Genomic DNA, 26,658 nt, shown 5'->3' with positions numbered 1-26,658 from the left:
ATTCTGGCTCCGCCACTGGCTACCATGTCTTCCATTTTTGATAGCTTTTTGCTTATGAACAATAAATAATGACTTAGTTACAAAATCAATGAGAAAACAAGCCAAAAGTAAATACTAGAAAAGTTCACTGAATCTGTTAAACCAGTTGTCTTGTGGCAATTATTCAGCTAATGGCCCAATTGATAAAAAAAAAGGTAAGACGCCATCATTTAGGTAGTAAGATGTTAAAAGTAAACAATATGGACAATTACAATTTGCTCTTATGGGACCCTTCAACCTCAATTCAAGTGGATTTTGACTCATCATTATTTAAAATAATCATAAATTAACATGCTTTTAAATAATTTCCAACTTTACAATTGACCTAGATTTCGTCATCCGCCACTAGATTATTGTTCTAAAATTGGATAGCTTCTTCTACTATTGACTTTCAACTTATGTTGTTCGGGTTCTTCAGAAATGTTATCGGGTGCATGTTGGATTCTCCAAAAGTAATGCATTACAGAAAAATTCAACACGGATGCAGCAATATTTTTAAAGAGTCATAACAACAATATAGCTTTCTTTCATATACCATATATGCATCACAAACTTATCTTCTTTATTAAACATTATTACATGTACCATTCAGCAATTATCCAAAACTGGATCATGTTAACGATTTCATGACATGCATGTACAAAATGGGAAACATTCACATATACATACGTATATATATGCACTACCATGGAACCAATCAAATTTACTGTATGACCACAAAGAAATAAAAAGCACATTATGTGGTATTAGTAATTTATGTTGCTCGGATCCTTTAAAACTGTAAGTAGTAGATTAATCCTTAGTCCCGCCTATCAGAATGGCCCCCAACCCATCTCTCTGACTTCAAGGCCTCAGAATAATGAGGTTCGGTGCACTCTTGGGTCGTGTCAGATTCTCCAAAGTGCATACTTTTGGAGGATCAAACACAATGCACCGAACCTCATTATTGGAGGATCCGACACACACTCAACATTATTTTTGGAGGATCCGAGCAAAATAGTAGTAACACATGCCACTCATCGCGCATGCATACAAGACTTTTTTTTTTTTTTTTTTTTGGGGGGATGTGCTTCCTAATTTGATGTTCTGATTTCTGCTTATGTAAGCTCCCCTGCTAGAGTTTTTTGTTGTTGAATCTGGCCCACTCTCCTCCTATAAAACCTCCTCATTACCCAACTGCTCTCCCACAATCTCAGCTTTGTCTTCAAACTGAAGTTTCTTCAAAGTAATACATATTCTAATATCACTTATCACCTTTCATATACAATTAGTTAACTATGATTCCATCAGAGGCTGTAGCAACTCACTACTTTGCTTCTGAAAATCCTTCACCTCTTCCTCTTGATTTCAACTTCATGCAAAACAGTTTACCATCGCTCCAGTTCAGGAGATACTTAACCAATATTCAACCAAATTATCCAACCTCTCTTCCTGTTCATGACTTCAATAATCTGCCACCATCTTTCATCAGTGGTAACTCACCATCTTACATCAGTGGTAACTCAACCTCTGATGAAGCGGACGAGCAGCAAATTAAGATCATCGACGAGAGAAAGCAGAGAAGGATGATATCTAACCGGGAATCAGCTAGAAGATCAAGGATGAGGAAACAAAGACACCTTGATGAACTATGGTCCCAAGTTCTTCGTCTTAGGACCGAAAATCACAATTTGATCGATAAATTGAACCATGTCTCGGAATGTCATGAAAAAGTACTTCAAGAAAACTCACAGTTAAAGGAAGAGGCTTCCAACCTTCGTCAGATGCTTACTGATCTACAATTTAATTGTTCTTTTCCTGATTTATTCAACCTGGAAGATTTTCCATGCACCACTGCTTATCTCAAAGCTGAATCATCCAACCTATCGATCACTTCTTCCGCAAATCTGCTTCAGTGAAAATAGAGAGAGATGTTTTTTCAGTTTACTTTTTCTTAGTGTTGTTTATTTTACATGAATGTCAAATGAGTTTTTATTTCATATCTGAATGTCCAGTAACATCTTGAGTTAAGCCATTAATGTTTTGATGCGTCGTCTTAATCCTCGCATAATTATATATCTATGTTAGAATAAGATTATTTAAATATGAAATCAACAGTAGTCCATGATAAAACAAAATTAGAGTTTCCATGATTGTTTCACTTCAGTGACCAGTTTGAGAACCCCACTAGGATCAGCATTAGAACAATCACACCTGATGTGATCAGCAAATTCTTAACAGGAAGGGAACCTAGAAATAATTGAGTGGGGGAGGGAGGAGAGAAAACAAAAGTACCACTATGAACATTTACTTTTTTTATCATTTCCACATTAAAGAAAAAAGTATATGCAGCGAGTGGCCTCAGTAAATTGAGCTCAGCAAAAGGCAGGCCCCATGAACAGACCTGTTTTGCACAAATTACCACAAGAAATGAGACAAATAGAAGTGGAGGGTGCTGGTGATAGTGGTTTATTACTATAAGAAGCAAAAACACTTGAAAAAGGAAACCCCACTATGACAAAACTTACTGTTTTTAACTTTTATGAGGACACAGGTTATCAGATAGATCTATCCAAACGTGCAGTTCGTACTGGGCGTTTTTGACTTTTTTATCGACATACATATGCATTTGCAACTAATATATTCCAGTCATATGTTTCATAAACGCCCTCACTATCTCTGTCTCTCTATTCCCGTTTTCATGTGTGGAAAAAACAAAAGGACTTCCCCTTTCTATTACATCATCTCCAAGAATTCTACGGATTAAGGTCCTCTCACGTAGATTTCTAGAAAATTAAAAGTGCCTCGCAGATTTATTGATCCTTTCTAGCATCAATATAACAAGTAATACTAGCAGTTATAATCCTTGTCTTACCATGACAGTTTAGATAATTCATTTCCTTATCCGAAAGCCAGTGGAAAGAAAAAATCTCTAACTTATCGCCTTTGTGTTTACTAAGGTTTCAGAAGCCAGAGAAAATATAAGTTTCAACTCATTATACCTCCATTTTCACCAGGTTCATCAGTAAAGGATGATCACATCATCAAAAATGACACATCAGAAATCTTTAACAAGCCAAGGTTACATATTATTTACTGACCTTGTCTCATTAAGTGTATGTATGCCATGATATGAATAAACCAGCATATGACAGCATATTCCTACCAAATACCTTCTTTTGTCACAGCAAAGGCCTTGAGAAGGAATTATAATACTCAAAGGAGAAGCTAAACTCAAACCTTTTGAAGCAACATTAAAAAGACTAAAAAGACTAATGAAGTGGCTGAGGCAATGCATAGTTCAGAGGTACCTGATCCTCCAAAAATTGTGCATTTTTTGAGGATCCGCAAACGAGAGCGGCAGCATTTTTTGGAGAGTCCGAGCAACATAGGTCCTGAGTGATTGCATCTCCCCTTGACCTTGATAATCCAGCGATCAGCTGGCGGTATTAGGTACATCTCCCAATAGTGAATTCAAAATTACATTTCAATTCTTACATCTTACCCAGTTAAACATAGTTCTGTCATTTTAAGTCAAAATCGTAACTTTCTCAACCCTAACGAACGTCAGGATCCTCACAAAATGTTCACACGGCTTAGCCTCACTGTTACTTTATTTTACAAGCTGACTGTGCTTGTGTACATTCCAGAAAAATGATTTTCTTCATAAAGCCTCCCTTTTTAACCATGAAACTCCAAGATTCCCCCCTTGTGACTACCCCTTAGGATCTAAGTTGCTTACATGCTACTGTTGATTGTGCTCGAGTCTGCTTGCACGCACTATTATTAATCCATCAGGCTACATATTCAGGCCATATGCAACAATTCTAAGGTAATATTCCCAACCAAGGCTGAAACAGATGACACTTTTTCTTGTTTAGTCGGTCTAAAAAAAAATACACTTTTTAAAAACTTAACTTTAAACTTCTCTAAAAAAAAAATTTATAATCACACAAATATTTCTTATTTTAAATCAAAAGTTTAACTTTTCCTTTCATTCTTTACCTTAATGGCCACCAAACATTTGCAAACAAAAGGAGTGATCTATGAGGTCTCCTGATTCACTCCCATGACCAAATTTCAAGGTCATCTCCTTGGGACTTGTTCCTACTTCTCCCCTTACGTGTTTAACATCTAATTTTTGTTTTTGTCATAAATTTGTACTTCACTCCATGTTGCATCAAAAGCGTTTATGAGTAACAAAAAAGGAGGACGTGAGATTTGGATATCTGTTCATTCTTTGACATAAAAACAAATCAACTTAAAAAACACAATTTAAGACCAAGTAAAATAAAATGAAACACTAAAAAGAACTGGAGAAAAGAAAAAAGAAGTTATCTTACATAGAAAAATGAAGGTATCTTACAGCTAGATGAGAATATATGATAGAATGAAGATTGAAGAAGAAGACTACAATTAGAAGGAACACCAAATGGGCCTTTTAACTTTCTTCATTTTGGGCCAGAACATTACAGGCCCAATATTCCATTTTTCTGCTCATAATTTGAAGCTTCTAAAGGTGAATAGAGCCAAAAAAAAAACAGATTTTTTATTTGTGACAGATATTTTTCAGTTGATCTCTTTTCTTATCCCTGTAGTACTAGCCTTAAGCATAATTGAAACTTCAGCCAAAAAAAATAAAAAAAATGAGTTGTTCTTTGAATCCTTTACATGCAATTACTTTGAAAAATGGCTCAGTACACAGAATTTCTAAAAGAGTTTCTTGTTCTATGTTGAATACAAGAGCTATGGCTAAAGAATTGTACTTTAACCATGATGGTTCTACCACAAAGAAACTTTTGGTCATTATGGATTTCTTTTTTCTTTATTTTCTTGAACTATTACTCTCTCTGTTTCATTTTATTGTATGTTGCTCGGATTCTTTAAAAATATCGACGGTGTGTGTCGGATACTTTAAAAGTAGTGCATTTTTAGAGAATATGACACGGGTGCCGTAATATTTTGGGAGAGTTCGAGTAACATAGATTTTATGTCAGGGTGTTACTGTTTGGGGAGGCAAAAAGTTGTTTGTTTTTTTTATTACGATATTCTCAAACTTATAAAATATTTTGAATGAATTAGCTATGTTGATTTGTAGTACTTTTTGTGTAGTGTCCAAATATGTGGATTTTATTTTAAATAATGTACTCGTAAAAATTAAGTATTTTGACCGTCATAGTGTGAACCCCTTCACATAAATTGGGACAGAGGGAGTACTATATTTTGTTGATTTTCAAGATTTTAACTTAGGTGAGATTTTGTCCAGGCAGGTGTGGATTTGGTGGCAGAGCTTGTAGGTGTAACTTTGGGTCCAAAAGGAAGGAATGTAGTTCTTGCAAATAAGTATGGTCCTCCCAAGATTGTTAATGATGGTGAAACTGTTCTTAAAGAGGTACATTTACAAGCATTAACAGCATTGGTTATATGTTAAAAATTGAAGGGGGCTTCTAGTACTTGATGTTTCACAAAGAAAAATGGTTGGAAATTCATGTAACTTGGTAATTGGAATATGTAAATGAAAAGCTATTCCAAATGTTATCAAATTACAGAAAGCCAAAAACGCTATGTGATTTCTTTCCATCTGTCTAAGTCTTGGTGGACAGAGTTATCCGGTGCTTGTGCTGGTAGGATGTATTTGGCAAATACCATGTAGAATAAGTAAGGTGCGTGCAAGTTGGCTCAGACGCTAGTTATAAAAAGAAGATGTTATCAAATTACAGATTTAAAGAACTTGGAAGAGATGACGTTTAGAGTGTCACCGTTAAAGGAGAGCTTATGTTGAAAATGACAAGGAAACTAGAATAACATAGATACTCATTGGTGCCTGGAATCTTTTGACTATGTCCTTCTTCCATTATTCCAATACTTGCGGTGATAAGGTGTGAGGTAAAGAGCAATAAAGAGAATGGGAGAAGTGGTTGGTAGGAGATGGAGTTCTCCGGAACGGTGGGCTTGAGAGTCAAGTTGGTGGAGGAGAAAATATGAGAGAGAAGGAAGATTTGGGTTATTTTAAGAGGCGGGTCGGGGCGCGTAGAATATGAGAGTGGGTTATTTTTTGTGAAATCGGGTTATTTGAATCAATTTGAGATTTCCATCAAATGAAGGGTATCTTTGTTAACTTTCTTAACGGCGGAGGCATAAATGACCCAAAATTGTAACGGAAGATATTTTTGACCCTTTTCCCTCATTCTATTATGATTCTTTCTCAAAGTAGTTTAATTGTCGTTAATTTTATTTATTTCTTTAATTGTCGTTAATTTTATTTATTTCTTTCTTCTATTTTCTGGACAAAGGGTTACTTTTGATTTCTGAGGATAGAGAAGAAATAATAGGATTGTCCATATTGAGGGTTTCAATTGTCTCCAGATTTATGGAAATATAGAAGGTGTGCCACCTAAAAATCCACTTCATTCTGCATAGTGGAAGTTACTAGTGTTGTTACTTTTGTCATTTCTGGAACTTATTAGGGAAATTCTTAGTTATTTGTCCTCTTCTTTTACATTTTTTTTTTAATTAATATGATTCATACTTTAAACCTAATTGGATTACTATATAATCCAGGTATGTAAGCAAAAAGTTGTAAACAGATTGTACCAAGTATATCCGTGTAGTAATTGTACATAGGTAGTTTTAAAAGCTGATGGAAGATAGCTAAAGTGTTTTCATTTTTTTCAATAGTAATGATATATCCTTCATGGACATGCTTCTTATCAAATTTAGCCTGTCAGATAATGTCGGGTTTTTGAGCTTCTCTAGTTCAACTTATTTTCGAGTTCAATGGACTAGTTGTGCTTCATTTTTCACTTTTCCACCTTACTATCATGCACTGAATATATGCATTGTTTTCAGCACAGATTCAGCTGGACGATCCCCTTGAACATGTCGGAGTAAAATTGGTTAGGGAAGCCGGTGCCAAGACTAATAATCTTGCTGGCGATGGTTGCACAACATCTATAGTGCTTGCTCGAGGTCTGATTGCTGAAGGTGTCAAGGTTTGAATAGAATTTAATAACCTAGACTGCTTTCATGTTTCAGTTATTTCTGGTATAAATGGTGATTCTTATTATCTTTCTCTAGGTTACTGCAATGGGTGCAAATGTTGTCCAAGTGTCTCGTGGAATTGAGAAAACTGCTAAAGCCCTCATTTCTGAGCTCAAGTTGATGTCCAGAGAGGTATAAGGAAGGACTAATTACTTTCCCTTTTTTCTGTAAACACACCTTGTTTGGTCAGGTATATGCTTAAAATCAGCTTTCTTATTCAAGATGTATGAGGCTGTACTCTCTTCATTTTGCAAGTTTCATACCTAAACTATTGGGTGTTCTTGTTACCCCTGAACTATAACTCCCTTTGGGATAACTTGCTGAGAGGGCGCGTGGGAGATGAAACTCGCAAAACAGTGATCGTTTAGGGGCTCACCTATTCACTCGTTGACAATCTGTGTGCAGGTTGAGGATCACGAGCTGGAAGATGTTGCTGCTGTTAGTGCTGGCAATGATTATGCCATCGGGAAGATGATTTCAGAAGCTCTTAGGCAGGTCGGGAAAAAAGGTGTTGTCACAATTGAGAAAGGGAACTATACTGAAACCAATCTAGAAGTTGTAGAAGGAATGCAGTTTGATCGTGGCTATTTGTCACCTTACTTTGTAACTGATCGACGAAAGAGGATTGTGGAGCTTCACGATTGTAAGGTAGCGACTTCTTCTGTTAATCACTAGTGCCTGTTGTACATCAGGTACTTATAGGGGCATAAAATTTTCTATGTTGCAGTTGCTATTGGTTGATAAAAAAATTTCAAACCCGAAGGAGTTGGTAAAAATTTTGGATAATGCAGTAAAGGAGAAATACCCGGTTTTGATAATCGCAGAGGGCATTGAGCAGGACGCGCTGGCTCCAGTAATTCGGAACAAACTCAGGGGTGTCCTAAAGGTAGCTGCAATAAAAGCTCCATCTTTCGGGGAGCGCAAGAGCCATTGCTTAGATGACATTGCTATCTTGACTGGAGGTAGTGATGCATGCATAGTGAACAGAAATTGTTAGTTTCTTATATCTGCTACCTCGTTTCTTCTAGTCTCTCTAGAACCATCGGTCATTGAAGGCGGTGTAATGGTTTTCGAAAAGATGTTGTCGCTCAAAGCTTCAGGCTTCTTCATGGATGAACCAACAGGACTATATGCAAGGAGGATTTAGAAGCCCGATTACGGGTTCACATGAACCCAGTAGCTTTTGCCCAGACTCTGTATAGATGTTAAGAAATCTACTAAACATTTAAAAATATTTGACTGTGAACCCAGTTATTATTATAGTATTAACTTGAGGTCGTTGCAGGAACCCTTATACTTCAAATCCTGAATCCCCCTTGAAGCTGTTACTAATATGAATCTTTTGAATAATACTCATCTGTAAATTTCGACAACTCTATTCTTGAAATGGGGTACAATTATGAAACCTTATTTATACCAGTCATAGCTATAATCATGTATCGTATTTTAGCACTTTCTATGAGGAGTAGCCGCATTGTCAGTCTTATCCATAAACTAGAAATTCCCAAATGATACAGTGTCTAATTGAAGTAATACACATAACAGCGGAAAATATAAAAAGAAAAGTATACATTTGAGAATCAAGGAACAGTTTCTTAAGCTTATGATTGCATAATTATGAATTTTACATTTTTTTTACTATCCGCATATTTAATTCGCCATGTCGCTGCAGGAACTGTGATCAGAGATGATATGGGCTTGACTCTTGAAAATGCTCACAAGGCCTTGTTGGGCAGTGCTTCAAAGGTGGTAATTACTAAGGACTCCACATTGATAGTTACTGATGGAAATACTCGAGCGGATGTTATGAAGAGGGTTTCTCTGATACAGAATCTTGTTGAGGTGTGTCATCTATGGTTATATCTACTAGACTCACAGGTTTTAAGGAAGATACAGAATCTTGTTGAGGTTTTATGGTTATATCTACTAGATTCACAAGTTTTAAGGACGGAGTTAGGAGTAGTGTCGGAGCTAATTCACACACATAAATATTAAATACCTCATCAATTTGCAAATATACAGTTTAATATGTTCTAGAAATTGAAACCCTGCAAAACTTGCAGAATTTAGTAGAGTTAAACAGCTATTTTGTTGATTGTCATTTGATAATGCAGAACACAGAAGAAATTTTCCAAAAGAAAATCTTGAACGAAAGAATTGCAAGATTATCTGGTGGTATTGCCATCATTCAGGTAACAAAAGATCTATCTGCCTCAGCATCTTGTCAATCTATATTATAAAATATTTTAGAAACCCAAAGTATATTTGATTGTATTAGTTGAAATGTAGGTGGGGGCACAAACACAGGTTGAGTTGAAAGACAAACAATTAAGGATTGAGGATGCCCTTAATGCTGCAAGGGTAATTACCTCTTCTCCCAATACTTAAAAAGCCATGGTGAATCATACATGATCTAAGGATTGATGTGATTTTTGCTTAAAACGCTGAAGATAAGATAGGATGTTGTCAAAAGTTTTTTCCCTAGGATTTGTTCCACTCGAGTAGGATAAATTAAAAAAGTTTATTTTATATCTGATTCTGTTCTTGGGGGTGATATCAAATCACTCTTAAAGAGATAATTCTTCGAAGCAGTAAGTTTCTCTACTTTGCCTGCTCAGGCTGCTACAGAGGAAGGAGTAGTTGTGGGTGGTGGCTGTTGTCTTCTGAGACTATCATTAAAAGTGGATGCTATCAAAGAAAAGCTAGATAATGAAGATCAGAAGGTTCATAATCTAGATGGTTCTTATTCAGTTTCATGTTCTGAAAGCAATTTATTTCATTAAACTATCTGACTTCTCAGTTTCTTGAACTGCTTGCTTTTCATCAGGAGGATTAGATATTTATGTCTTCTCCAACTGCTGCTGCTTTTGCTAACCTGATCCCTAGACTGACATTTTCCTCGAATTATTCGCAGATAGGAGCTGATATTTTCAAAAGAGCACTATCCTATCCTGCAAAACAGATAGCAAAGAATGCTGGTGTAAATGGAAATATCATTGTAGAGAAGGTAGCTTTGAATCTTGTGTCATTTTTGTACAGTTTGCTTCAGCCAATAAAGTTAATAGACTCAAAATAGGAATACATTATCTGGCAGTTAACTTGAATTTTCCAACATATGTGCAGATTTTGTCAGTCGATAACATGAAATATGGATATAATGCTGCAAGAGACAGATATGAAGATCTGATGGCTGCCAAAATTTTGGATCCTACAAAGGTAAGATAATCAATTTTTGTCTGATGTGAAGGGGAAGAGTCCTTCACTTCCGCCTTCCTAGAAAACTATATCTCATAGTATGGTAGGTGAAGAAATGCTGAAAATAGGAACCGGTATTGAACTCTATCTGTAAGCTTACCTGCAGTCTGAGTCTTTTCCAATGAAGACCATTTCAGTTATATAAAACTTAAGGAATCAAACATCGTAACTGATAATATAAAACACAACTCCGTTCACCAACACAATCCAGGACCCCTCTATTTATCAGTTTTAATAGATGGTAAACAAGCTTGATACTGTTAGTGCACTGTAGATTTCTTTAAAATCTTACTGACTAACGGAAACGGGGCCAGAATTTTGAGTTTATGGTTTCTTAACTCTATAAACTACAGCTTACTGGGTTCATAAACTAATTATACATACTAAGTGCTTAACAGAAATACGTGATTCTGACCAAAGCTACCCGTGGCTTTTTCTCTAGCTCCGTCCCTGCTGACTAATGCGTGAAACAGGTTGTTAGATGTTGCCTAGAACATGCAGCAGCAGTTGCCAAGACCTTCCTGAAATCAGATGCCGTTGTTATTGACATCCCGGAACCAGTATCCAGAATAAGACGACCACCACCAATGCCAACTCCAGGTACTCCTAGTCCCACCAACAACTATAATAAGTATATTGTCTAAAACCCTCTCTCTGTGTCTCTCTGTGTGGTCTGATTTCAATATTTAACTCCCAAATTCAATGTTTTTAAAACATAAATGACTTGTAGGTCCAAGGCTCACTGGTCTCACAGGTTTAGAGGCAAGTGGTCTTTCGTCCAGACATAAATGAGATATGACTAATTATTTTGCCAGTAGCAGAAGAAGGTACTAGCTCATCGTAACGATGCCAACTTCAAACAATTTCTGACATGCTGACAAAAATTTCAGATGTGAAGGAAAAAATTGATGGTTTTTCCAGCAAATGACACATTATATTCCAATTTCCGAAATCTCTAAAGAACATGTCGCATCATCAGACAGGATTATGCCCGAGTAGCAATATGTACATGTTAGATGTCTTGCTTAAGCTCATTGCATGAAAAGGAAATGCATTTTGAGCAAATGCTTGCAAGTATCTTATATGTCAACAATCAAAATTCTGAAAGAAATGATGGAAGAGCGATCCATGAAAGCAAATGTGGATTGTGTACGAGCAATTAGTTCTATAGCCGGATTAAAATATATTTTTTTCCCCACATATGTAGTTCTGCTCATATCACGAGAAACACATATTTTGTCACTAAACAAATTCAATATAGCCTCACCAAGATCTGTTCTCCTGTCGAATTTGATATGCCAAAATGTACACTTTTTTTTGTTAATTTCATACGCAAAAGTATACAGAGTATTTGGAAATGATGATTCTTTAAAGTAATTTAGTCACATGAACAAGGCAAAAGCCATTTGGATTTTATATAGTACAAGTTATAGTATATGTTCTGCCACCTTATCGCTTGGCATAATTAAGAATTTTGGCCATATTCCTGAAGTATAAGGCCCTTGTGAATATATTAGCCTATTGCTTTCCTGTCTTTATATAAATTGCCAGTGGCGATCAAATTCTCTTGAATCTTCTTACGGATGATATAATAGTCAATCTTAATATGCTTAGTCCTTTCATGGTACATTAGATTTGAGGCAATTTGTAGAGTTACATGATCATCACACCAAATATTTTGCTAGTGACAAAGGTTTCAAACCAATTTTAGCTAAAAGGAAATACATCCACAGACCACAAGTAACGAAGTTGAAAGTAAATCAAATATATCTGCATTGATCACTCAAATATGTCTATTTTCAAACTAGTTAGAATAAATTTTATTCAACTCTTTAACATTTAATAGCTGGGAACTAATACTCTTTCTGCTTTTTATTATCGTTTTAAAAAGATATGTTGCGAATAAATATTTATCATGTGACAACTATAACCTTATGTAATGAAACATATGTACTCATTTGTAGATTTGGAGTTGAAATATAATTATACTCTTTGATCCATTGAAACAAAATGTACAATTAATCATGCAATAAATTCATAAAATACAAAAACAAACAAAAAAATATTATCTCATTTGTCACCTATTTTTTTTTTCTTTGTTCTAGAATACACCATTCCTCGGATCCCATCCGGATTCGCAATAAAACCCAAAGGCCTATAAAACCCAAGAAGTCGGGGCTCCGAATAAAAAGTAATATTCGTTATGCCTTTGCGTAACAGCTCGGTGACTATTAATCTTTCCATCACAGCTTTACCTAAACCAATCCCTTGGAAATTTGGTTCCACAACCACATCAAAATAATTGGGAATGAATTTCAAAAGTCTTCATTTCTTTCTTAAACGTCGTGCCTAGTTAAACTATATCACACAAATTGAAACTGAGGAATTAATATTTTCATTTGTTAAACAAGAATGATAACCGGTTGAGCAATAATTGTCAGTGAGCGTTCAAATTTTAATGCTATAAAGAAAAAATTATTGTCGTCTTTTTTCAAACACATGGTGTGAGTAGATATTTATCACATGACGAGTATAGCCTTCTTCAATACATAATGGACCTAGCTTATAAGTTACAGGTTCGCGTGATCAAGTAGTTTTTGTTCAAATCTTATACTGTATACTCCCTTTGTTCCAATTTATGTGACACTTTTCGTTTCCCGAAATTCAAACTGTACGAACTTTGATCAACATTTTAAGATGTATTTGTTCATCAAATTGATATGAGAAGTTGCAAATTATAGTATTTTTCATGTAGTTTTCAAAAATATAAATTTTAATCTTAAAATATTAAGTTAATATAATCCGATTTAGCTTCAAAATTTAGTCAAATTGACTTTCGAAAAGCGAAAAGTGTCACATAAATTGGGACGGAGAGAGTAAATTAAAAAATTTGCTAAAATATTTATAACTATCTGACTGATAACTCTGCTATTACTGCATACAAATTTGAGATCATTGTATGAACACATAAACATCAAATTTTGAAAAACATATGTGTAGATAATTTGGAGTTGAAATGTTATTCATTTTCCATTGACACAAAATGTACAATTAATCATATCACTTCATAAAGTACAAAAACAAACAAAAAAAATTATCTCCTTTGTCACCTATTTTTTTTTCTTTTTCCTAGAATACACCATTCCTCGGATCCCATCCGGATCCGCAACAAAACCCAAGGGCCTATAAAACCCAAGAACTCGGGGCTCCGAATAAAGTGCAATATTCGTTATCCCTTTACGTAACAGCTCGGTGACTAATCTTTCCATCACAGCTTTACCTAAACCAATCCCTTGAAAATTTGGGTCCACCACAACATCCCAAATAATAGCATTAAAAACACCATCACCTGTAGCTCTAGCAAACGCTACTGGCCTTTTTGTCTTCTCGTATTCTATCCACATAAGTGTGTCTGTGTTCTCTAAGGCTACCTGAATTTTCGCCTTGTCACGTCTAGGGAATCCAACAGCTACGAAAACGGAGTTAAGGTGGTCGAGGTTGAGGTTTGTGATCGAATGATGGAGATTGAATCCTTTTGATTGAAGCGATTCATCGGAGATTGTGATGGGGATATTGGGTTGGAGTTGAGAGAAAACGGTGACGTTACGTTGGTGGTGGTGAGGGGTGGTGTGTTTGAGGGTGAGGGGGGTAGGGGTGCGGGGTAGGTGGGTGGAGATGGGGTTAAAGAGAAGCATTGTTCATTTTTGGAAGGAAGAAAAGGAGAAAGAGAGGTATAGAGATAGCAAAGTGATGTGTGAGTACGTAGATAGGCTTTTGTGGTTTTTGAAGTATGTGGTTCTCATGCAACGTTGTCTTTTTCATATTTGAGTTTACTTTTCTTTTTCTTTTGAATATGAACGCTCATGCAACGTCATCACTTTAGGCATTTATGTTTTTTCCTTCCAAATTATCAAAGCGGCAAAGGCTCAAATATGCCCCTCAACTATACGAAATTGCACATATTTACCCATCGTTAAAAGGTTGGTGCAAAGATGCCCCTAACGTTTTTTTTTTTTTTTTGGCCATACATGCCCTTGAGTTAACGGAAAATATTGGAGGGCATATTTGTTCAATTTCTCATAGTATAGGGGCATATTCGATCCATTGAAATTCCTGAATATTATGGCACAAAATATCATTGCATTCCAAAACATTTGTAATTACAATCCATCCACCATTGCATTACATCAAAATTATACAACTAAAAGAGCAGATGTAATTACAACCATCTTTTAAAGACTGTTTTCACAAATAAGAGCACCATTTCCCCTTTTCAAAAGTTTTTTTTTTTTTACTAATGATAATACCATTTTTATTTTCAATTTGTTGATGATCTGGATAGTTCTTTCTGGATATTTTTTGTCTTCTCAGTCTATATATCTACACGATAATGGATGCAACAATTATCGCAATAAAACATAAACATAAAAAAGGAGATAACTTACATTAGACTTATGACACATGAAAAAATGTCTCCCGCAATGCTCAAAATTTTTATCATAATAATAGAAAGAGTATCACATTTTAAGCATTTATACCGTTTCTTATATAACATTCAATGTGGTTTGGCCCTTCGCGAATTTCATGCATAACCGAAATTTAGTAGAATTATTTGAAGTCCATAAGTGAGATGGAGTGCAATAACTCCACGTCCACAAACCCTTCCACAACTCCACATCCACAAACCCTTCCACAGCTATTTGAAGAACTCGAAGCTTCCGACGTTTCATAAACAAGTGAAAGAATAAGAGAGAAAAGTGGGGGTTGTACGATAAGTGTGGAGTTTCAAAATGCAGTTGCAATAAATCATTGGCTAGCATAAAGTGCACTACAAAAAAAAATTGAGAACTATTTGTGCCATAATATTCAGGAATTTCAATGGATCAAATATCTTTTTATACTATGCGAAATCGAACAAATATGCCCTCCAATTTTTTCCGTTAACTCAAGGGCATGTATGGCCAAAAAAAAAACGTTAGGGGAATCCTTGCACCAACCTTTTAACGACAGGCAAATATGTGCAATTTCATATAGTTCAGGGGCATATTTGAGCCTTTGCCGTTATCAAAAACTCAGGCAATTGCTTTAAGTGTTTCTTCCATTCTTAATTAGATATTCCAACTTTTAAGTTCGAGTTCTGGAAATGAAATCTCTTTTAGTAGCAAGTGCCGAAACAAGTGCATAGATAGGAGCTTGGAGGACTGGTATTTAGGACATAGTAAAAAATTAACGTTTAGCCGTCTCAAAAACTTCAAACATTCAGGTGTGAAGTTAAGCTCGTAATGAACTTAATTCAGACCTGAAAATGAACTTAATTCAGATTTGAAAATAATAGTTGGCATAACCATTGAAAATAGACGGTTAATTTTCTTACATATTTTTTAGTAGTGTTTGATAAGTAAGCTGAAAAAAATATTTTAAGAGTATTTATATATAATTTAAGCAAGATCAAGAGGCTGGGGTACATAGGGGTGGTATGGTTGAGGGGGTTGGGGTAGTGTTCAAGGGGTGATGGGTGAGGGTGGGGAGGTCGATATGGGGGGTGTGAGGTGACAATCATCCTGAAATCACTACTAGAAACATGGAATTAGCTACCGAATATTATCCGTCGCTAATTCTCTATTTTCTAGTAGCGAATGTTACTTGCAAAACTTATTTTTTCTACTCCGATAGTCGAGAAAGTTATATCCTACTTTGCAAAAAACTTATCTTGAAATTCACGGAAAACTAATTTATATTTGAAAGAAAAAGGGGAACTATGAATAGGAAGAGAAAAGTTTTGATTTAAACTTTTAAAGTATAAAATTGACCTAATCTTACGTATTAAAGTCAATTAGAAACTTGGAACAAATCAGATGGTGTATTGAGGAAAAATGGAGGATTGAATTTCAACAAAATTTACACAAGTACAGCCCGTCAAAACTTAAGATAACTTCCAAGACTATTTTTTCTTTTTTTCGTTATCATTACTTGAGAAAATAAAACTCCACTCATCATATACGTGAATTAAATCAAGCACGAAATTTACATGAGACAAAAAAAAAAAAAAAAAAAAAAAAAAAACAGAACCACAAATAAAAGATCAAGGGTGAAAAAAGAACATGAATATTTTTATCTAACTTAAGAAATTTTCATGAGTTAACCTTCTTGTTCACAATATACAAAGTGTTGTTTCCAGACAAAAACTTGAAAATTGAATATTATTTAAAAAGATAAAATAATATTTTTTTGGTCACCTACCTAATCTTGTGGATGTCATAATTGACCGTTTTGAGTATTTTCTCACCAACCTACCCAACCACAAGCAATGAAGGGTCCGTTTCTGAGAGTCGCACAGAAAAGGACTTTTTCTAAATTAAAATATTCAAAATTAGATCCAAAAGCAAACGGTATTTAACAGTATTTATAATTAAGTTGGTATAAATTATATGGTATGTATTATATAGTACTCCAATGTAAAAGAATATGCTCACTTGATATTCGACTAGTTAATTACTGTATTTTGGGATGTCCGATGGGGAAAAATTGATAGGATTATAGGAATTTTAGAATTGACGAAGCCTTGATATTTTGACTAATTAATAGGTTAAGGTGCAAGCTCTATAACATTTGAACCAAGTTACCTTGCCCCTCCAACATATAAAAAAGAAACAGGAAAAACAAACTATTTAACATATCCAATTAACAACAACATACCAATGTAATCCCATAAGTGGGGTCAGTAGAAGGTATGATGTACACAAACCTTACTTCTACTTTTACTGGGTAGAGAGAGCATTTTCGTTTTTAGACTTTCGGCAAAAAAAATAGTCAATTCTAGATTGCAAGAGAAATAAGACAGCAAAATATCAAAATAACAAACAAATGGAGGAACACATAATAATACACACATAAGATAATGATCTACGCAATACCAAAATAATACTACTAAGAAAAAGAGAGGAGGAGATGGAAAGGCTAGCCCCCCACCTCTCTCACACAACAAAATTCAACTACCTATTAACTTCTATCCTAATCCTCAACCTCCAAATCTTCCTATCTAAGGTCATGTCCCCAACGTCAAGTTGTGTCATGCTCTGTCTAATCACCTTCCCCCTATTCTTCTTCGGCCTACCTCTACCTATCCTAACTCCTGCGACTGCCAATCTCTCACACTTCCTGACTGGTGCATCCTCACACCTCCTATTCACATGCCCGAACCATCTCAGTCTCGCTTCCCTTATCTTTTCCGCCACGAAGGCCACTCCGACCTTGTCCCGTATATCTTTATTCCTAATCATATCTCTCCTAATATGACCACACATCCATCTAAGCATCCGCATTCTCCACTACAAATACCTTAAACATACCTAATTAAATCACCTTAAATTTTACAATTATATACTAGCTTTTTAAGTGTAATAGTAAGTGTAAATTTTCAATCAAACAAATAGTGTAGATAGAATCCATCCATCATTTCAATCAAGTTTATGTTATTTTGTTATCAAAAAAGGCTTATTACTGTTATTATTACTATTATTAAGTTCTGGGAAAAGGCATATTATTTACTTATATAAATACAGTACGCATCCGTTAAATTTTTTTTTTTAGCCGAGTATCCATCGAAAACACCTCTCTAATCCAAAAAGTAGATGTAAGGTCACAGACATTCTATCCTCCCCAAATCCCACTTATAAAATTACACTGGGTATCTTGTTATTGTTGTAAATATTTTTATCATCTTCTGAAATACTCTAGCCATTGGTTACTAGTACTTTGCCTAAATAAGGACTAAATCGGCAAAAAAAAAAAAAACTTTAGAAATAACTATCACAAAAATTCCCAAAAAATACTAATAATCTTGATTTGCAACCTCTAATTATAAGTTATATATATATATATATATATCTCTAGGGAAATGTCATTACTCATTAAGGGTGTAAGGAGAGAAAAAAAAAGTGTTTGCTCAATGATATATTATGGTTATAATCCAGCATAAAATATTACATTCACGTAGCCATATTTCTTATTTATATCCGCATAGCCAACCTCTTCTTTTTTTTTTTTTTTTTTTTTTGCAGTGTTTATACACATAATATACAATATTATATATTTATACATTTGTTTAATCAACTAATGTATAAACCTGTATAAAAGTGTATAATGATGTATAAAAGGATCATTTCGGTAATATTAGAAATATGGGTCATTCCGGTTAGATATTTTCTCCAAATAGACATAGAGTGTTATTTTCATATTTATGAGTTTTTTTTCTTTCTCTAAAAACAAGAATATTCAAAGGAAAAAATAATCATAGAAGAGCAGTCTTGGAAACTCAGAATTGTATTGTACTTTGACTGCAATACGTAACCTGTACAAGGAAAATAGACCCCGTCAAGTTTACACCTAAAGTCTCTTTCTCAAAATATTTTCAAAGGTTCACTTTTTGGGTAGGTGAGTTCACACATTTAAACTTATTTCTTTATGCATTCACTATATATAAATATATCTAGATCTTAACAACCCCAGATCATTAATTTTCCTTTTTCTTCATTCTTTGGGAGTATTCTTTGCTTAATTCTTTGAGGTAATTATTGCTTTTCTTGGTTTTGTTTAATCTGTTAAAGTTTTGATTTTTATGTTGTGATTTAGTGTTTGGTTAAAGAAGTTAGCTTTAATTCTTTATTTCTGATATGGGTTTTTCTTATTGCTTCATTTGGTTGGTTTCTGATTAATCTGTTAAAGTGCTGATTTTTATGTTGTGATTTAGTGTTTGGTTAAAGAAGTTAGCTTTAATTCTTGATTTCTGACACGGTTTTTTTCCTTTACTTCATTTGGGTGGTTTTGTTTGATCTATTAAAGTTCTGATTTTTATTTTGTGATTTAGTATTTGATTGAAGAAGTTAGCTTTAATTCTTGAATTCTAATATGAGTTTTTAGGTGAGTTCACGCATTTAAACTTATTTCTTTATGCATTCACTATATATAAATATATCTAGATCTTAACACCCCCAGCCATTGGGATTTACCCTTTTCTTCATTCTTTTGGGAGTATTCTTTCTTAACGTGCCTTCTTTTGAGGTAATTATACTAGTTTTTCTTAGTTTAATTTGTTTAGTCTGTGAAAGTTCTGATTTTATTCCCTTGTCTTAGAAAAAAAATATGGGTTTTTTCCTTTGCTTCATTTGGGTGGTTTTTGTTTAATCTGTTAAAGTTCCATTTTTAATGTTGTGATTTAGTATTTGGTTAAAGAAGTTAGCTTCAATTCTTGATTTCTGATATGGGTTTTTTTCCATTGCTTCATTTGGGTGGTTTTTGTTTAATTTGTTAAAGTTCTGATTTTTATGTTGTGATTTAGTGTTTGATTAAAGAAGTTAGCTTTAATTCTTGATTTCTGATATTGGTTTTTCTCATTGTTTCATTTTGGGGTGGTTTTGTTTAATCTGTTAAAGTTCTGTTTTTTATTTTGGGAGTTAGTGTTTGATTAAAGAAGTTAGCTTTAATTCTTGATTTCTGATATGGGTTTTTCTTATTGCTTCATTTGGTTGTCTTATGGTAGCTTTGGAAAAAAACAATTGAGAGGATTTTATGGTACCTATGGTTCTGAATTCTTGGATCACTTAGTTAGAATTCTTAAAAGTTTGTTTTCTGTTTTTTCTCTTTTCTGTGTAGCTTGCTTTGTGCCAAAAATTTTGACCTTTTTCTTTTTATACTTCATCCAGATCTGATCAATGATGTATTTGTTTTTTTAGTTTGCAAAGTTGTCATTTTCTTGGCACTTTTTTGTATTGTTATGTTATCTGATTTTGTTTTTCCTTCCTGTAGTTTGGTAGAGCAATTTGGATACAATTTTTTCATGTTTGCTTCTTTGGATTGGTTTTATAAATTGTTTATATACCCTTTTAGTGTAATGTATCCGAATAGCCATTTCCTTGATTCTGTTATTGGTTTGATAAGCAAGAAAATAGTGAATGACAGAAAATATGGTTGAATCTCTGTCTAACCGTTGACCTTTTCTTATTCGTGGTGTGTCTTTACAAAACGGAATAGTCAACTTATTCCCTTTCTTGAGCAGCTTTTACCAAATTGAAAATGTGACTGAGTGAAATACAGTTAAAATCATGATTTTTGGTTCTTTTATTAGCTTAATCATAGAAAAAATAACCCATATGGGACATGATAATGAGAGTCGATGCTGGCAGAAATGTCTGCTCAAAATTTGTTCTAATTATCTGTTCTCATTATTGCTTATAGGCTATTGCTGCTTGTACTTTTTATGCTTTCAGTTTCATCCTAAAGGATTAATTTCCCTTCCTCTTTGTAACAGGTATACAACATGGCTACCCCAACAAGAATTGGTCTTGCTGGCCTTGCTGTTATGGGCCAAAATCTTGCTCTTAATATTGCTGAGAAAGGATTCCCTATATCTGTTTACAACCGAACCACTTCAAAAGTTGACGAGGCTGTTGAACGAGCTAAAAAAGAAGGAAATCTTCCTCTCTATGGCTTTCATGACCCAGAGTCCTTTGTGCTCTCTATCCAAAAGCCTCGTGTCATTATCATTCTTGTCAAGGCCGGAGCACCAGTTGATCAAACCATCAAAACCCTATCTTCTTACATGGAGAAAGGAGATTGTATTATCGACGGTGGCAACGAATGGTACGAGAACACGGAGAGGAGAGAGAAAGAAATGGCGGAATTAGGTCTTCTTTATTTAGGTATGGGAGTTTCAGGCGGTGAAGAAGGTGCTCGAAATGGACCGTCACTTATGCCTGGAGGCTCTTTTGAAGCCTACAAGTACATAGAAGATATCTTACTAAAAGTCGCTGCTCAAGTTCCTGATAGCGGACCTTGTGTTACGTACATCGGTAAAGGCGGTTCTGGAAATTTTGTTAAGATGGTTCACAATGGAATCGAATATGGGGATATGCAGCTGATTGCCGAGGCTTACGATGTTCTGAAATCTGTCGGGAAGCTCTCTAACGATGAATTGCATCAAGCCTTCTCGGAGTGGAACAAAGGGGAGCTTCTGAGCTTCTTGATTGAAATTACAGCTGATATATTCGGAATCAAGGATGACAAAGCAGATGGATATTTGGTAGACAAGGTATTGGACAAGACTGGAATGAAAGGCACTGGTAAATGGACCGTTCAGCAAGCTGCTGAGCTGTCCGTTGCTGCTCCTACGATAGCCTCGTCTTTAGATTCAAGATTCCTTAGTGGATTGAAGGATGAAAGGGTGCAAGCAGCCAAAGTTTTCAAGTCCATTGGGGTCAGCGACATCCTTGTTGAACAATCCGTGGATAAGAAGCAATTGATTGACGATGTTAGAAAAGCACTCTATGCATCGAAAGTATGTAGCTATGCTCAGGGAATGAATTTGATAAGGGCAAAGAGTGCTGAGAAAGGATGGGGCTTGAAACTAGGAGAGCTTGCTAGGATTTGGAAAGGTGGTTGCATTATTCGTGCTATATTTTTGGACCGTATTAAGCAAGCTTATGACAGAAACGCGGATCTCGCTAACCTGCTTGTGGATGAAGAGTTTGCAAAGGAGGTAGTTGAACGACAATCTGCCTGGAGAAGAGTGGTCTGCTTAGCCGTAAACTCGGGTATTAGCACACCTGGTATGTCTTCAAGTCTTGCTTACTTCGACTCGTACAGGAGGGAAAGGCTTCCAGCAAATTTAGTCCAAGCTCAAAGGGATTACTTTGGTGCTCATACTTATGAGAGGACTGATATGTCAGGCTCATTTCATACTGAGTGGTTCAAGATTGCCAAGCAGTCGAAGATCTGAGTTCTGCTGGTTCAAGATTGCCAAGCAGTCAAAGATCTGAGTTCTGCTGGTTACATTCTTGTCATTGACCTAATTGAATAATGTTTGTTGTGGTTCAAGTATTGAAATTTTTATATGTTTGTTGTGGAGCCTATTTGTACCTATAGGCCTTGGCGGCTTTTCTCTCATATTATGTCTTTCAAGTTACTGGAACCTGTCGTACAATCAAAGAAAGTATTATTCCTTGTTTTAGATAAGCCTCTTTGATCTTCGTTAGCCATTAATTTTGCTCTATGGTGATTTGCATTCTCATCTTCCTTGACCATTTAACCATTTAATGCATTTATCTTCTTCCTTTACTCTTCATTGTTCAGGTGTTTTACGCGATATTGTCTGATTCATTTGAAATATCTGTGCTAATATACTGGATAAAAATAATGTCTCTGCTAGGATTAACTACTGTTGTGGAAGATCTGGTCCTGAATATTTCATTGTTGGGATAAGTTGGGATATTTAGAGTAGTATTGGAAAAAAAAAAATGTGCCCGAATAGTGCAGAATGACAGAGGATTCACATCCAATATGCTTCTACGTGTATCAGTGCCAATTATAAGGATGCTGAGTGCTAATGTTTCACATTTGCTGGATGCAAGAAGAGCCCTGGAAATTTTTCCTGTATAATATCAGATTACACGACCAGGGCAAGTCTCCTCGTTAATTTAGGGATGATAGATATCTGCTATGAACTTTTGGACTGATCAATTATTAATCTCTTACCTTATTCCACAAAAAAAAAAAAAAAAAAACACGCTTTCCATTTGTCTGTTGAGCCCAAGTTGAGTTGCTTGCTAAGGAGCAAGTTAGGGTGAGACCCTATTATCAGCAGAGGCGTAGCTAACATATAATATACGAGTTTACGTGAACCGACTAGGGTTTTTTTTCCCCAGATCATGTATATGTATTAAAAAATCCACTTACTATCTATAAATATTTGACCGTGAACCCAGTTATTATTGTATATTAACTTGAAGTCGCTGTGGGAACCATGAACTTCAAGACTGGGATCCGCCTCTAATTATCAGTGCGTTTTCTGAGGTTTAAATCCTTTCTAGGAACTAGAGTTCCCTTAAACTTTATCATCAAGTCCCATCTGGGACACAAACACTCGCAAACTTTGTCCATCAACTACTTTATGACCATCAAAAAAATAATTTCCTCCCGTATGTATATTCTTGCTCATCAGGTCCTCTTTCCCTTTGATTTTACTTGGAGAAAAATGTTGAATGTGTTGTGGCACTACAATCTCTCTTTTCTCCCACATGTAAAACTTGGTAGCACATGTGGAAATATCTGCCTTTAATTTCTCATGAGCAAATTTTCAGTGAAGCAGTTGGCCTTACTGAGACTTCTTGTCCATGCCTAGCTTATCCTACAGGGATCCTACTTTTAGAAAATCTTTTGTTTGTTAGTTTTTTATATCTAATTGAGTCACTAAAATTTTGGCTTTGCATGAGTTAATTTGCTAGCTATTGTTATAGACAACTCATTTTTACACCTTCAAATTATTGCAACATGAGACGTGGCTTTAACATCATCTTAGGATATCTGTTAACCTGAACTCAAAATGATAGCAAGCTTGTGACAGATCTTTGGATTGTCAATTCTGCATGTCTTTTCGCACATGGCCGGTTGGTCCATCAAAGTTTTAGCTATATTGTCTTGCTACGTCCAGTTTATATTCTCACTAAAAGTGACAAAACGAGATGTTATTTTCACTCTGTTGTGAGAATCCTGATTATGAGATTTTGCAAGTGAATAAAGGCCATGTCCTAGTTAATGGTTATGACACTGCAGAGAATCCTGCTTTAATTAAATACAGCATGTTGAGAATTTTCCAATTGTTTAAGTACTGTTGTGACTATCTTGAATGGTTTTCGAATTGGAAACATGATTTGTTTTGCAATTCATGTGTGCTTAGCAGATGTAGAGAATGCAATTAAATTATGAATGTGCACCCATGGGTGTGATTTAACGTCAATCAAGTGGATGAAACTTTGGAGACTAGGGTTCAAATCCTTGCAGAAACAATAAAGCTAGGTGAATTCTTTTCATCGGCCTAAACCTTTGGTGGTAGAGTTACGCTTGTGTTGGTGGGAGGCAGCAATACCTGTAGGAATAGTTGAGGTGCTTGCAAGCTGGCTTGAATACCATCCTTGTAAAAACAAAGTGCCCAAATGGATAGGTTAAGCGCATGTCATGGGTTCAAACTCTGTTGCAGACAAAAGCCTGGTGTTTAGGTGAAGGCCCCATATCCACCAATTTGAACTGTGTGCTACTGACTCTCGGTGATTTTTAGGCTATAAAAAAACAAAAAAAAAAAAAGTGCCCCAAATAGGGCTGAATGATGGAAAAGAAAAATCAGTTAACTTTTATTTGTTTTGGGGCTTGTTGGGAGAGGGGTGTTAAGGTGCCTTCTTTTTTGCATAGCTTTATTATTATGCAAACTTTCTGGGCTTTCCTTGCCAGTCATGGTATAATTTCCTTTAGGAAGCAGATTAACATTCTTAAAGGACATTAAGCTTTTGAGGCTGCGTCCCTTTTGAACTACTTTGGACTTAATATGCCAGTGTCTCTTAACTAGAAGTAGTCAAAGTTCTTTATTATTAGCTCATTTTGATTAGGCTTAGATTTTATCTGCTATTTTTGCTGGTGTTTTCAAAGAACAGACCAGTTAGGTACATCATCCCTTCCCTTTCTTTGATTCTTTTAGACATAAATAATAATTTACTTTTCTTGCTACATTTATGTAACACTTCTTCTTATAAGGTAAGTTCTAGAAACCAGCTTAGAATATTTAAAAACAAGAAACTCAAAAAACTAACTCTTATATGAACAAAGAAGTGAAAGACTATAAGAACCTTCCACAATTTCCTGCTTCTTTTATTGGAATTCCGATAGTCATCACAGGGTGGCCTGATTGAGATATATCGGTCAAGCAGAAAGAGATGAAAATTTGACATTAGAAAATATGCAAATTTACCTCATGGATGAGACTCTTAAATCTTGACATTATACGATATATGATGCATTACATTTGTTGTTCATGAGCTGAGTAGGTTGGCCAATCTTTTACAGGATCTCTTCTTCACCATTATAATCAAAGTGAAAAAAAGTGAAATACTCTCTTCAAGATTTTAACCTAAATCTGATATCAGAAGAATCAAAGCAGAAGGATTTACAGTGATTGTGGTGTTTCAGTTTGGCCCTTAATGCTTTCCCCTTGTTGTTGATCTGTAATAACCATAAGCTTTGCCACTCTTTGCTTTATGGGAATCTTCTTTTGCTGCTTTTATATTCTTTTCGGACAATTTCTTCTTCACCTGTCTTTGTTGTTCCTTGCTTGAGATCTTCCTGGTGTCTTTTTCTGCATGCTTCCCATAACTTTGCTCTATGTTTGTGCATACTCCTTGATGACTTGGACCAGATGAAGCATCTGAAGTCATAGAATCGTCGCTCCCACCATCTTCAATATGATCATCAACATTCTTGTATCCCTTCTTTGGAATTCCTTCTTCTTCTTCTTCTTCTTCATCATCATCGTCGTTGTCGTTGTCATAGTCACGATAAGGCGAACCGATATACATCGTCCAACCAGACTCATTACTGCTGCATTCTTCTGTTCCTCCAGGGTGTTTGGGATACTCCATTACCCACACTGGAAACTGAAAATCACTTAAAGAAAGAAGAAAAAAGACTAACCTTTACTCTTATCCTCCATGCATGTTTATATCATGATTCAGTAAGAAACTCTTCTTTGTTTCACTTGTTATAATTTATCTCACACCTGAAATACCATCCTTTTTACTCACAGCGTCTATCTCATAAATAGAGAAGCAGTTTCTGAAATGGCAATACAAGGAGGGTGCCCCACACCAGAAATAGGTAAGTCCCAATGTTCTTGAGTAGATAGAAGAGGCCCTGTCACAGTACTATTTAGATATAAGAACCTTTAAATTTTTTTCCTGTCTCATCCACCAAGATCAGGCTTTTATGTGAGATATATGCACTGAATCCAACTGTCTTTTGGCTTCTTGTATGAGGTTAAAAAATTTAGTATAATGTAAAACTCCCAACAGTTAAATGCTTTTTGTACTTCTGTTTTGTCTTTCCTCTGCTCTTATATTTCACCTCATAAAGCAAGCACTTGTCTTTTGTGTTCTTTGAGGTAAAACATGAAACTCACAGTAAACTTTATAAAATATTATGGACTTTTGACATTAGCAAATGAGTCAGCTATGTGATTATAGTTTCTTTGTGACTGGACCAAAAGTTCTGGTCTTTTGAAACTTTACTCAACTATATTTTTGATCTTTTGCTATTATACCATGATGGGCTGCTTGTGTTGTTTGTCAAATAAGTCTGACCATTCAAGAAAAGGTAGAACTTTGCTCTGATTGTTTATTTCTTAATCAATCCTCTTGGTAGTATTCTAAACTTCTGAGGAGTCTTCCCCACTTATATTCTTGTTTTTGGCTTATTATCTATTGAGATTAGACAGCAAATGTCACTTTGCATGTTTTCCAGGCCTATATA

At 35.2% G+C, this 26,658-nt stretch overlaps 5 protein-coding genes across 7 annotated transcripts; 3 read left to right on the top strand and 2 right to left on the bottom strand.

Moving 5' to 3' along the window:
* The first annotated feature begins 884 nt into the window (after positions 1-884).
* Positions 885-2,018, top strand: LOC132067779 (basic leucine zipper 43-like). Its single transcript, XM_059461101.1, has one exon. The coding sequence runs from the start codon at positions 1,317-1,319 to the stop codon at positions 1,935-1,937; it is 621 nt and encodes a 206-aa protein (XP_059317084.1). The 5' UTR covers positions 885-1,316; the 3' UTR covers positions 1,938-2,018.
* Positions 2,019-4,575: 2,557 nt separating this feature from the next.
* On the top strand, positions 4,576-11,672 carry LOC132067777 (ruBisCO large subunit-binding protein subunit beta, chloroplastic). 3 transcript variants are annotated; one of them, XM_059461098.1, is made up of 14 exons: positions 4,576-4,883; positions 5,285-5,410; positions 6,873-7,010; positions 7,096-7,191; positions 7,465-7,707; positions 7,787-8,021; positions 8,732-8,901; positions 9,174-9,251; positions 9,349-9,420; positions 9,678-9,782; positions 9,974-10,066; positions 10,183-10,275; positions 10,788-10,945; positions 11,045-11,672. In XM_059461098.1, exons 1-14 carry the CDS (start codon positions 4,665-4,667, stop codon positions 11,100-11,102), a joined length of 1,884 nt encoding a protein of 627 aa, XP_059317081.1. In that variant the 5' UTR covers positions 4,576-4,664; the 3' UTR covers positions 11,103-11,672. The 3 variants fall into 3 exon arrangements, with proteins under 3 accessions (XP_059317081.1, XP_059317083.1, XP_059317082.1); XM_059461100.1 differs by having other exon boundaries at positions 4,577-4,820; XM_059461099.1 differs by having other exon boundaries at positions 4,578-4,883; positions 10,788-10,914.
* Positions 11,673-13,347: 1,675 nt separating this feature from the next.
* On the bottom strand, positions 13,348-14,029 carry LOC132066775 (GCN5-related N-acetyltransferase 1, chloroplastic). Its single transcript, XM_059459987.1, has one exon. The coding sequence runs from the start codon at positions 14,007-14,009 to the stop codon at positions 13,425-13,427; it is 585 nt and encodes a 194-aa protein (XP_059315970.1). The 5' UTR covers positions 14,010-14,029; the 3' UTR covers positions 13,348-13,424.
* Positions 14,030-20,629: 6,600 nt separating this feature from the next.
* On the top strand, positions 20,630-22,323 carry LOC132067776 (6-phosphogluconate dehydrogenase, decarboxylating 2). Its single transcript, XM_059461097.1, has one exon. The coding sequence runs from the start codon at positions 20,630-20,632 to the stop codon at positions 22,085-22,087; it is 1,458 nt and encodes a 485-aa protein (XP_059317080.1). The 3' UTR covers positions 22,088-22,323.
* Positions 22,324-25,092: 2,769 nt separating this feature from the next.
* Positions 25,093-26,002, bottom strand: LOC132067775 (protein SOB FIVE-LIKE 1-like). The gene is made up of 2 exons (XM_059461096.1): positions 25,825-26,002; positions 25,093-25,741 (listed from the first exon to the last, which is right to left on the bottom strand). The coding sequence occupies exons 1-2, from the start codon at positions 25,841-25,843 to the stop codon at positions 25,332-25,334; spliced, it is 429 nt and encodes a 142-aa protein (XP_059317079.1). The 5' UTR covers positions 25,844-26,002; the 3' UTR covers positions 25,093-25,331.
* Positions 26,003-26,658: the final 656 nt, after the last annotated feature.

The sequence above is a fragment of the Lycium ferocissimum genome, chromosome 8, assembly GCF_029784015.1.
Source record: "Lycium ferocissimum isolate CSIRO_LF1 chromosome 8, AGI_CSIRO_Lferr_CH_V1, whole genome shotgun sequence".
In the NCBI taxonomy this organism is placed as follows: domain Eukaryota; kingdom Viridiplantae; phylum Streptophyta; class Magnoliopsida; order Solanales; family Solanaceae; genus Lycium; species Lycium ferocissimum.
This window is presented reverse-complemented; position numbering and strand designations above follow the sequence as displayed.

What these genes read in the sequence shown, in the direction of transcription:
- LOC132067779 (XM_059461101.1), top strand. Translation starts at nt 1,317, where the DNA reads ATGATTCCATCAGAGGCTGTAGCAACTCACTACTTTGCTTCTGAAAAT.
- LOC132067777 (XM_059461098.1), top strand. Translation starts at nt 4,665, where the DNA reads ATGAGTTGTTCTTTGAATCCTTTACATGCAATTACTTTGAAAAATGGC. An exon ending in TCTCTCTGTTTCATTTTATT is followed by an intron (nt 4,884 to 5,284) that starts GTATGTTGCTCG and finishes GATTTTGTCCAG; the next exon opens with GCAGGTGTGGATTTGGTGGC. An exon ending in TAGATAATGAAGATCAGAAG is followed by an intron (nt 9,783 to 9,973) that starts GTTCATAATCTA and finishes AATTATTCGCAG; the next exon opens with ATAGGAGCTGATATTTTCAA.
- LOC132066775 (XM_059459987.1), bottom strand. Translation starts at nt 14,009, where the DNA reads ATGCTTCTCTTTAACCCCATCTCCACCCACCTACCCCGCACCCCTACC.
- LOC132067776 (XM_059461097.1), top strand. Translation starts at nt 20,630, where the DNA reads ATGGCTACCCCAACAAGAATTGGTCTTGCTGGCCTTGCTGTTATGGGC.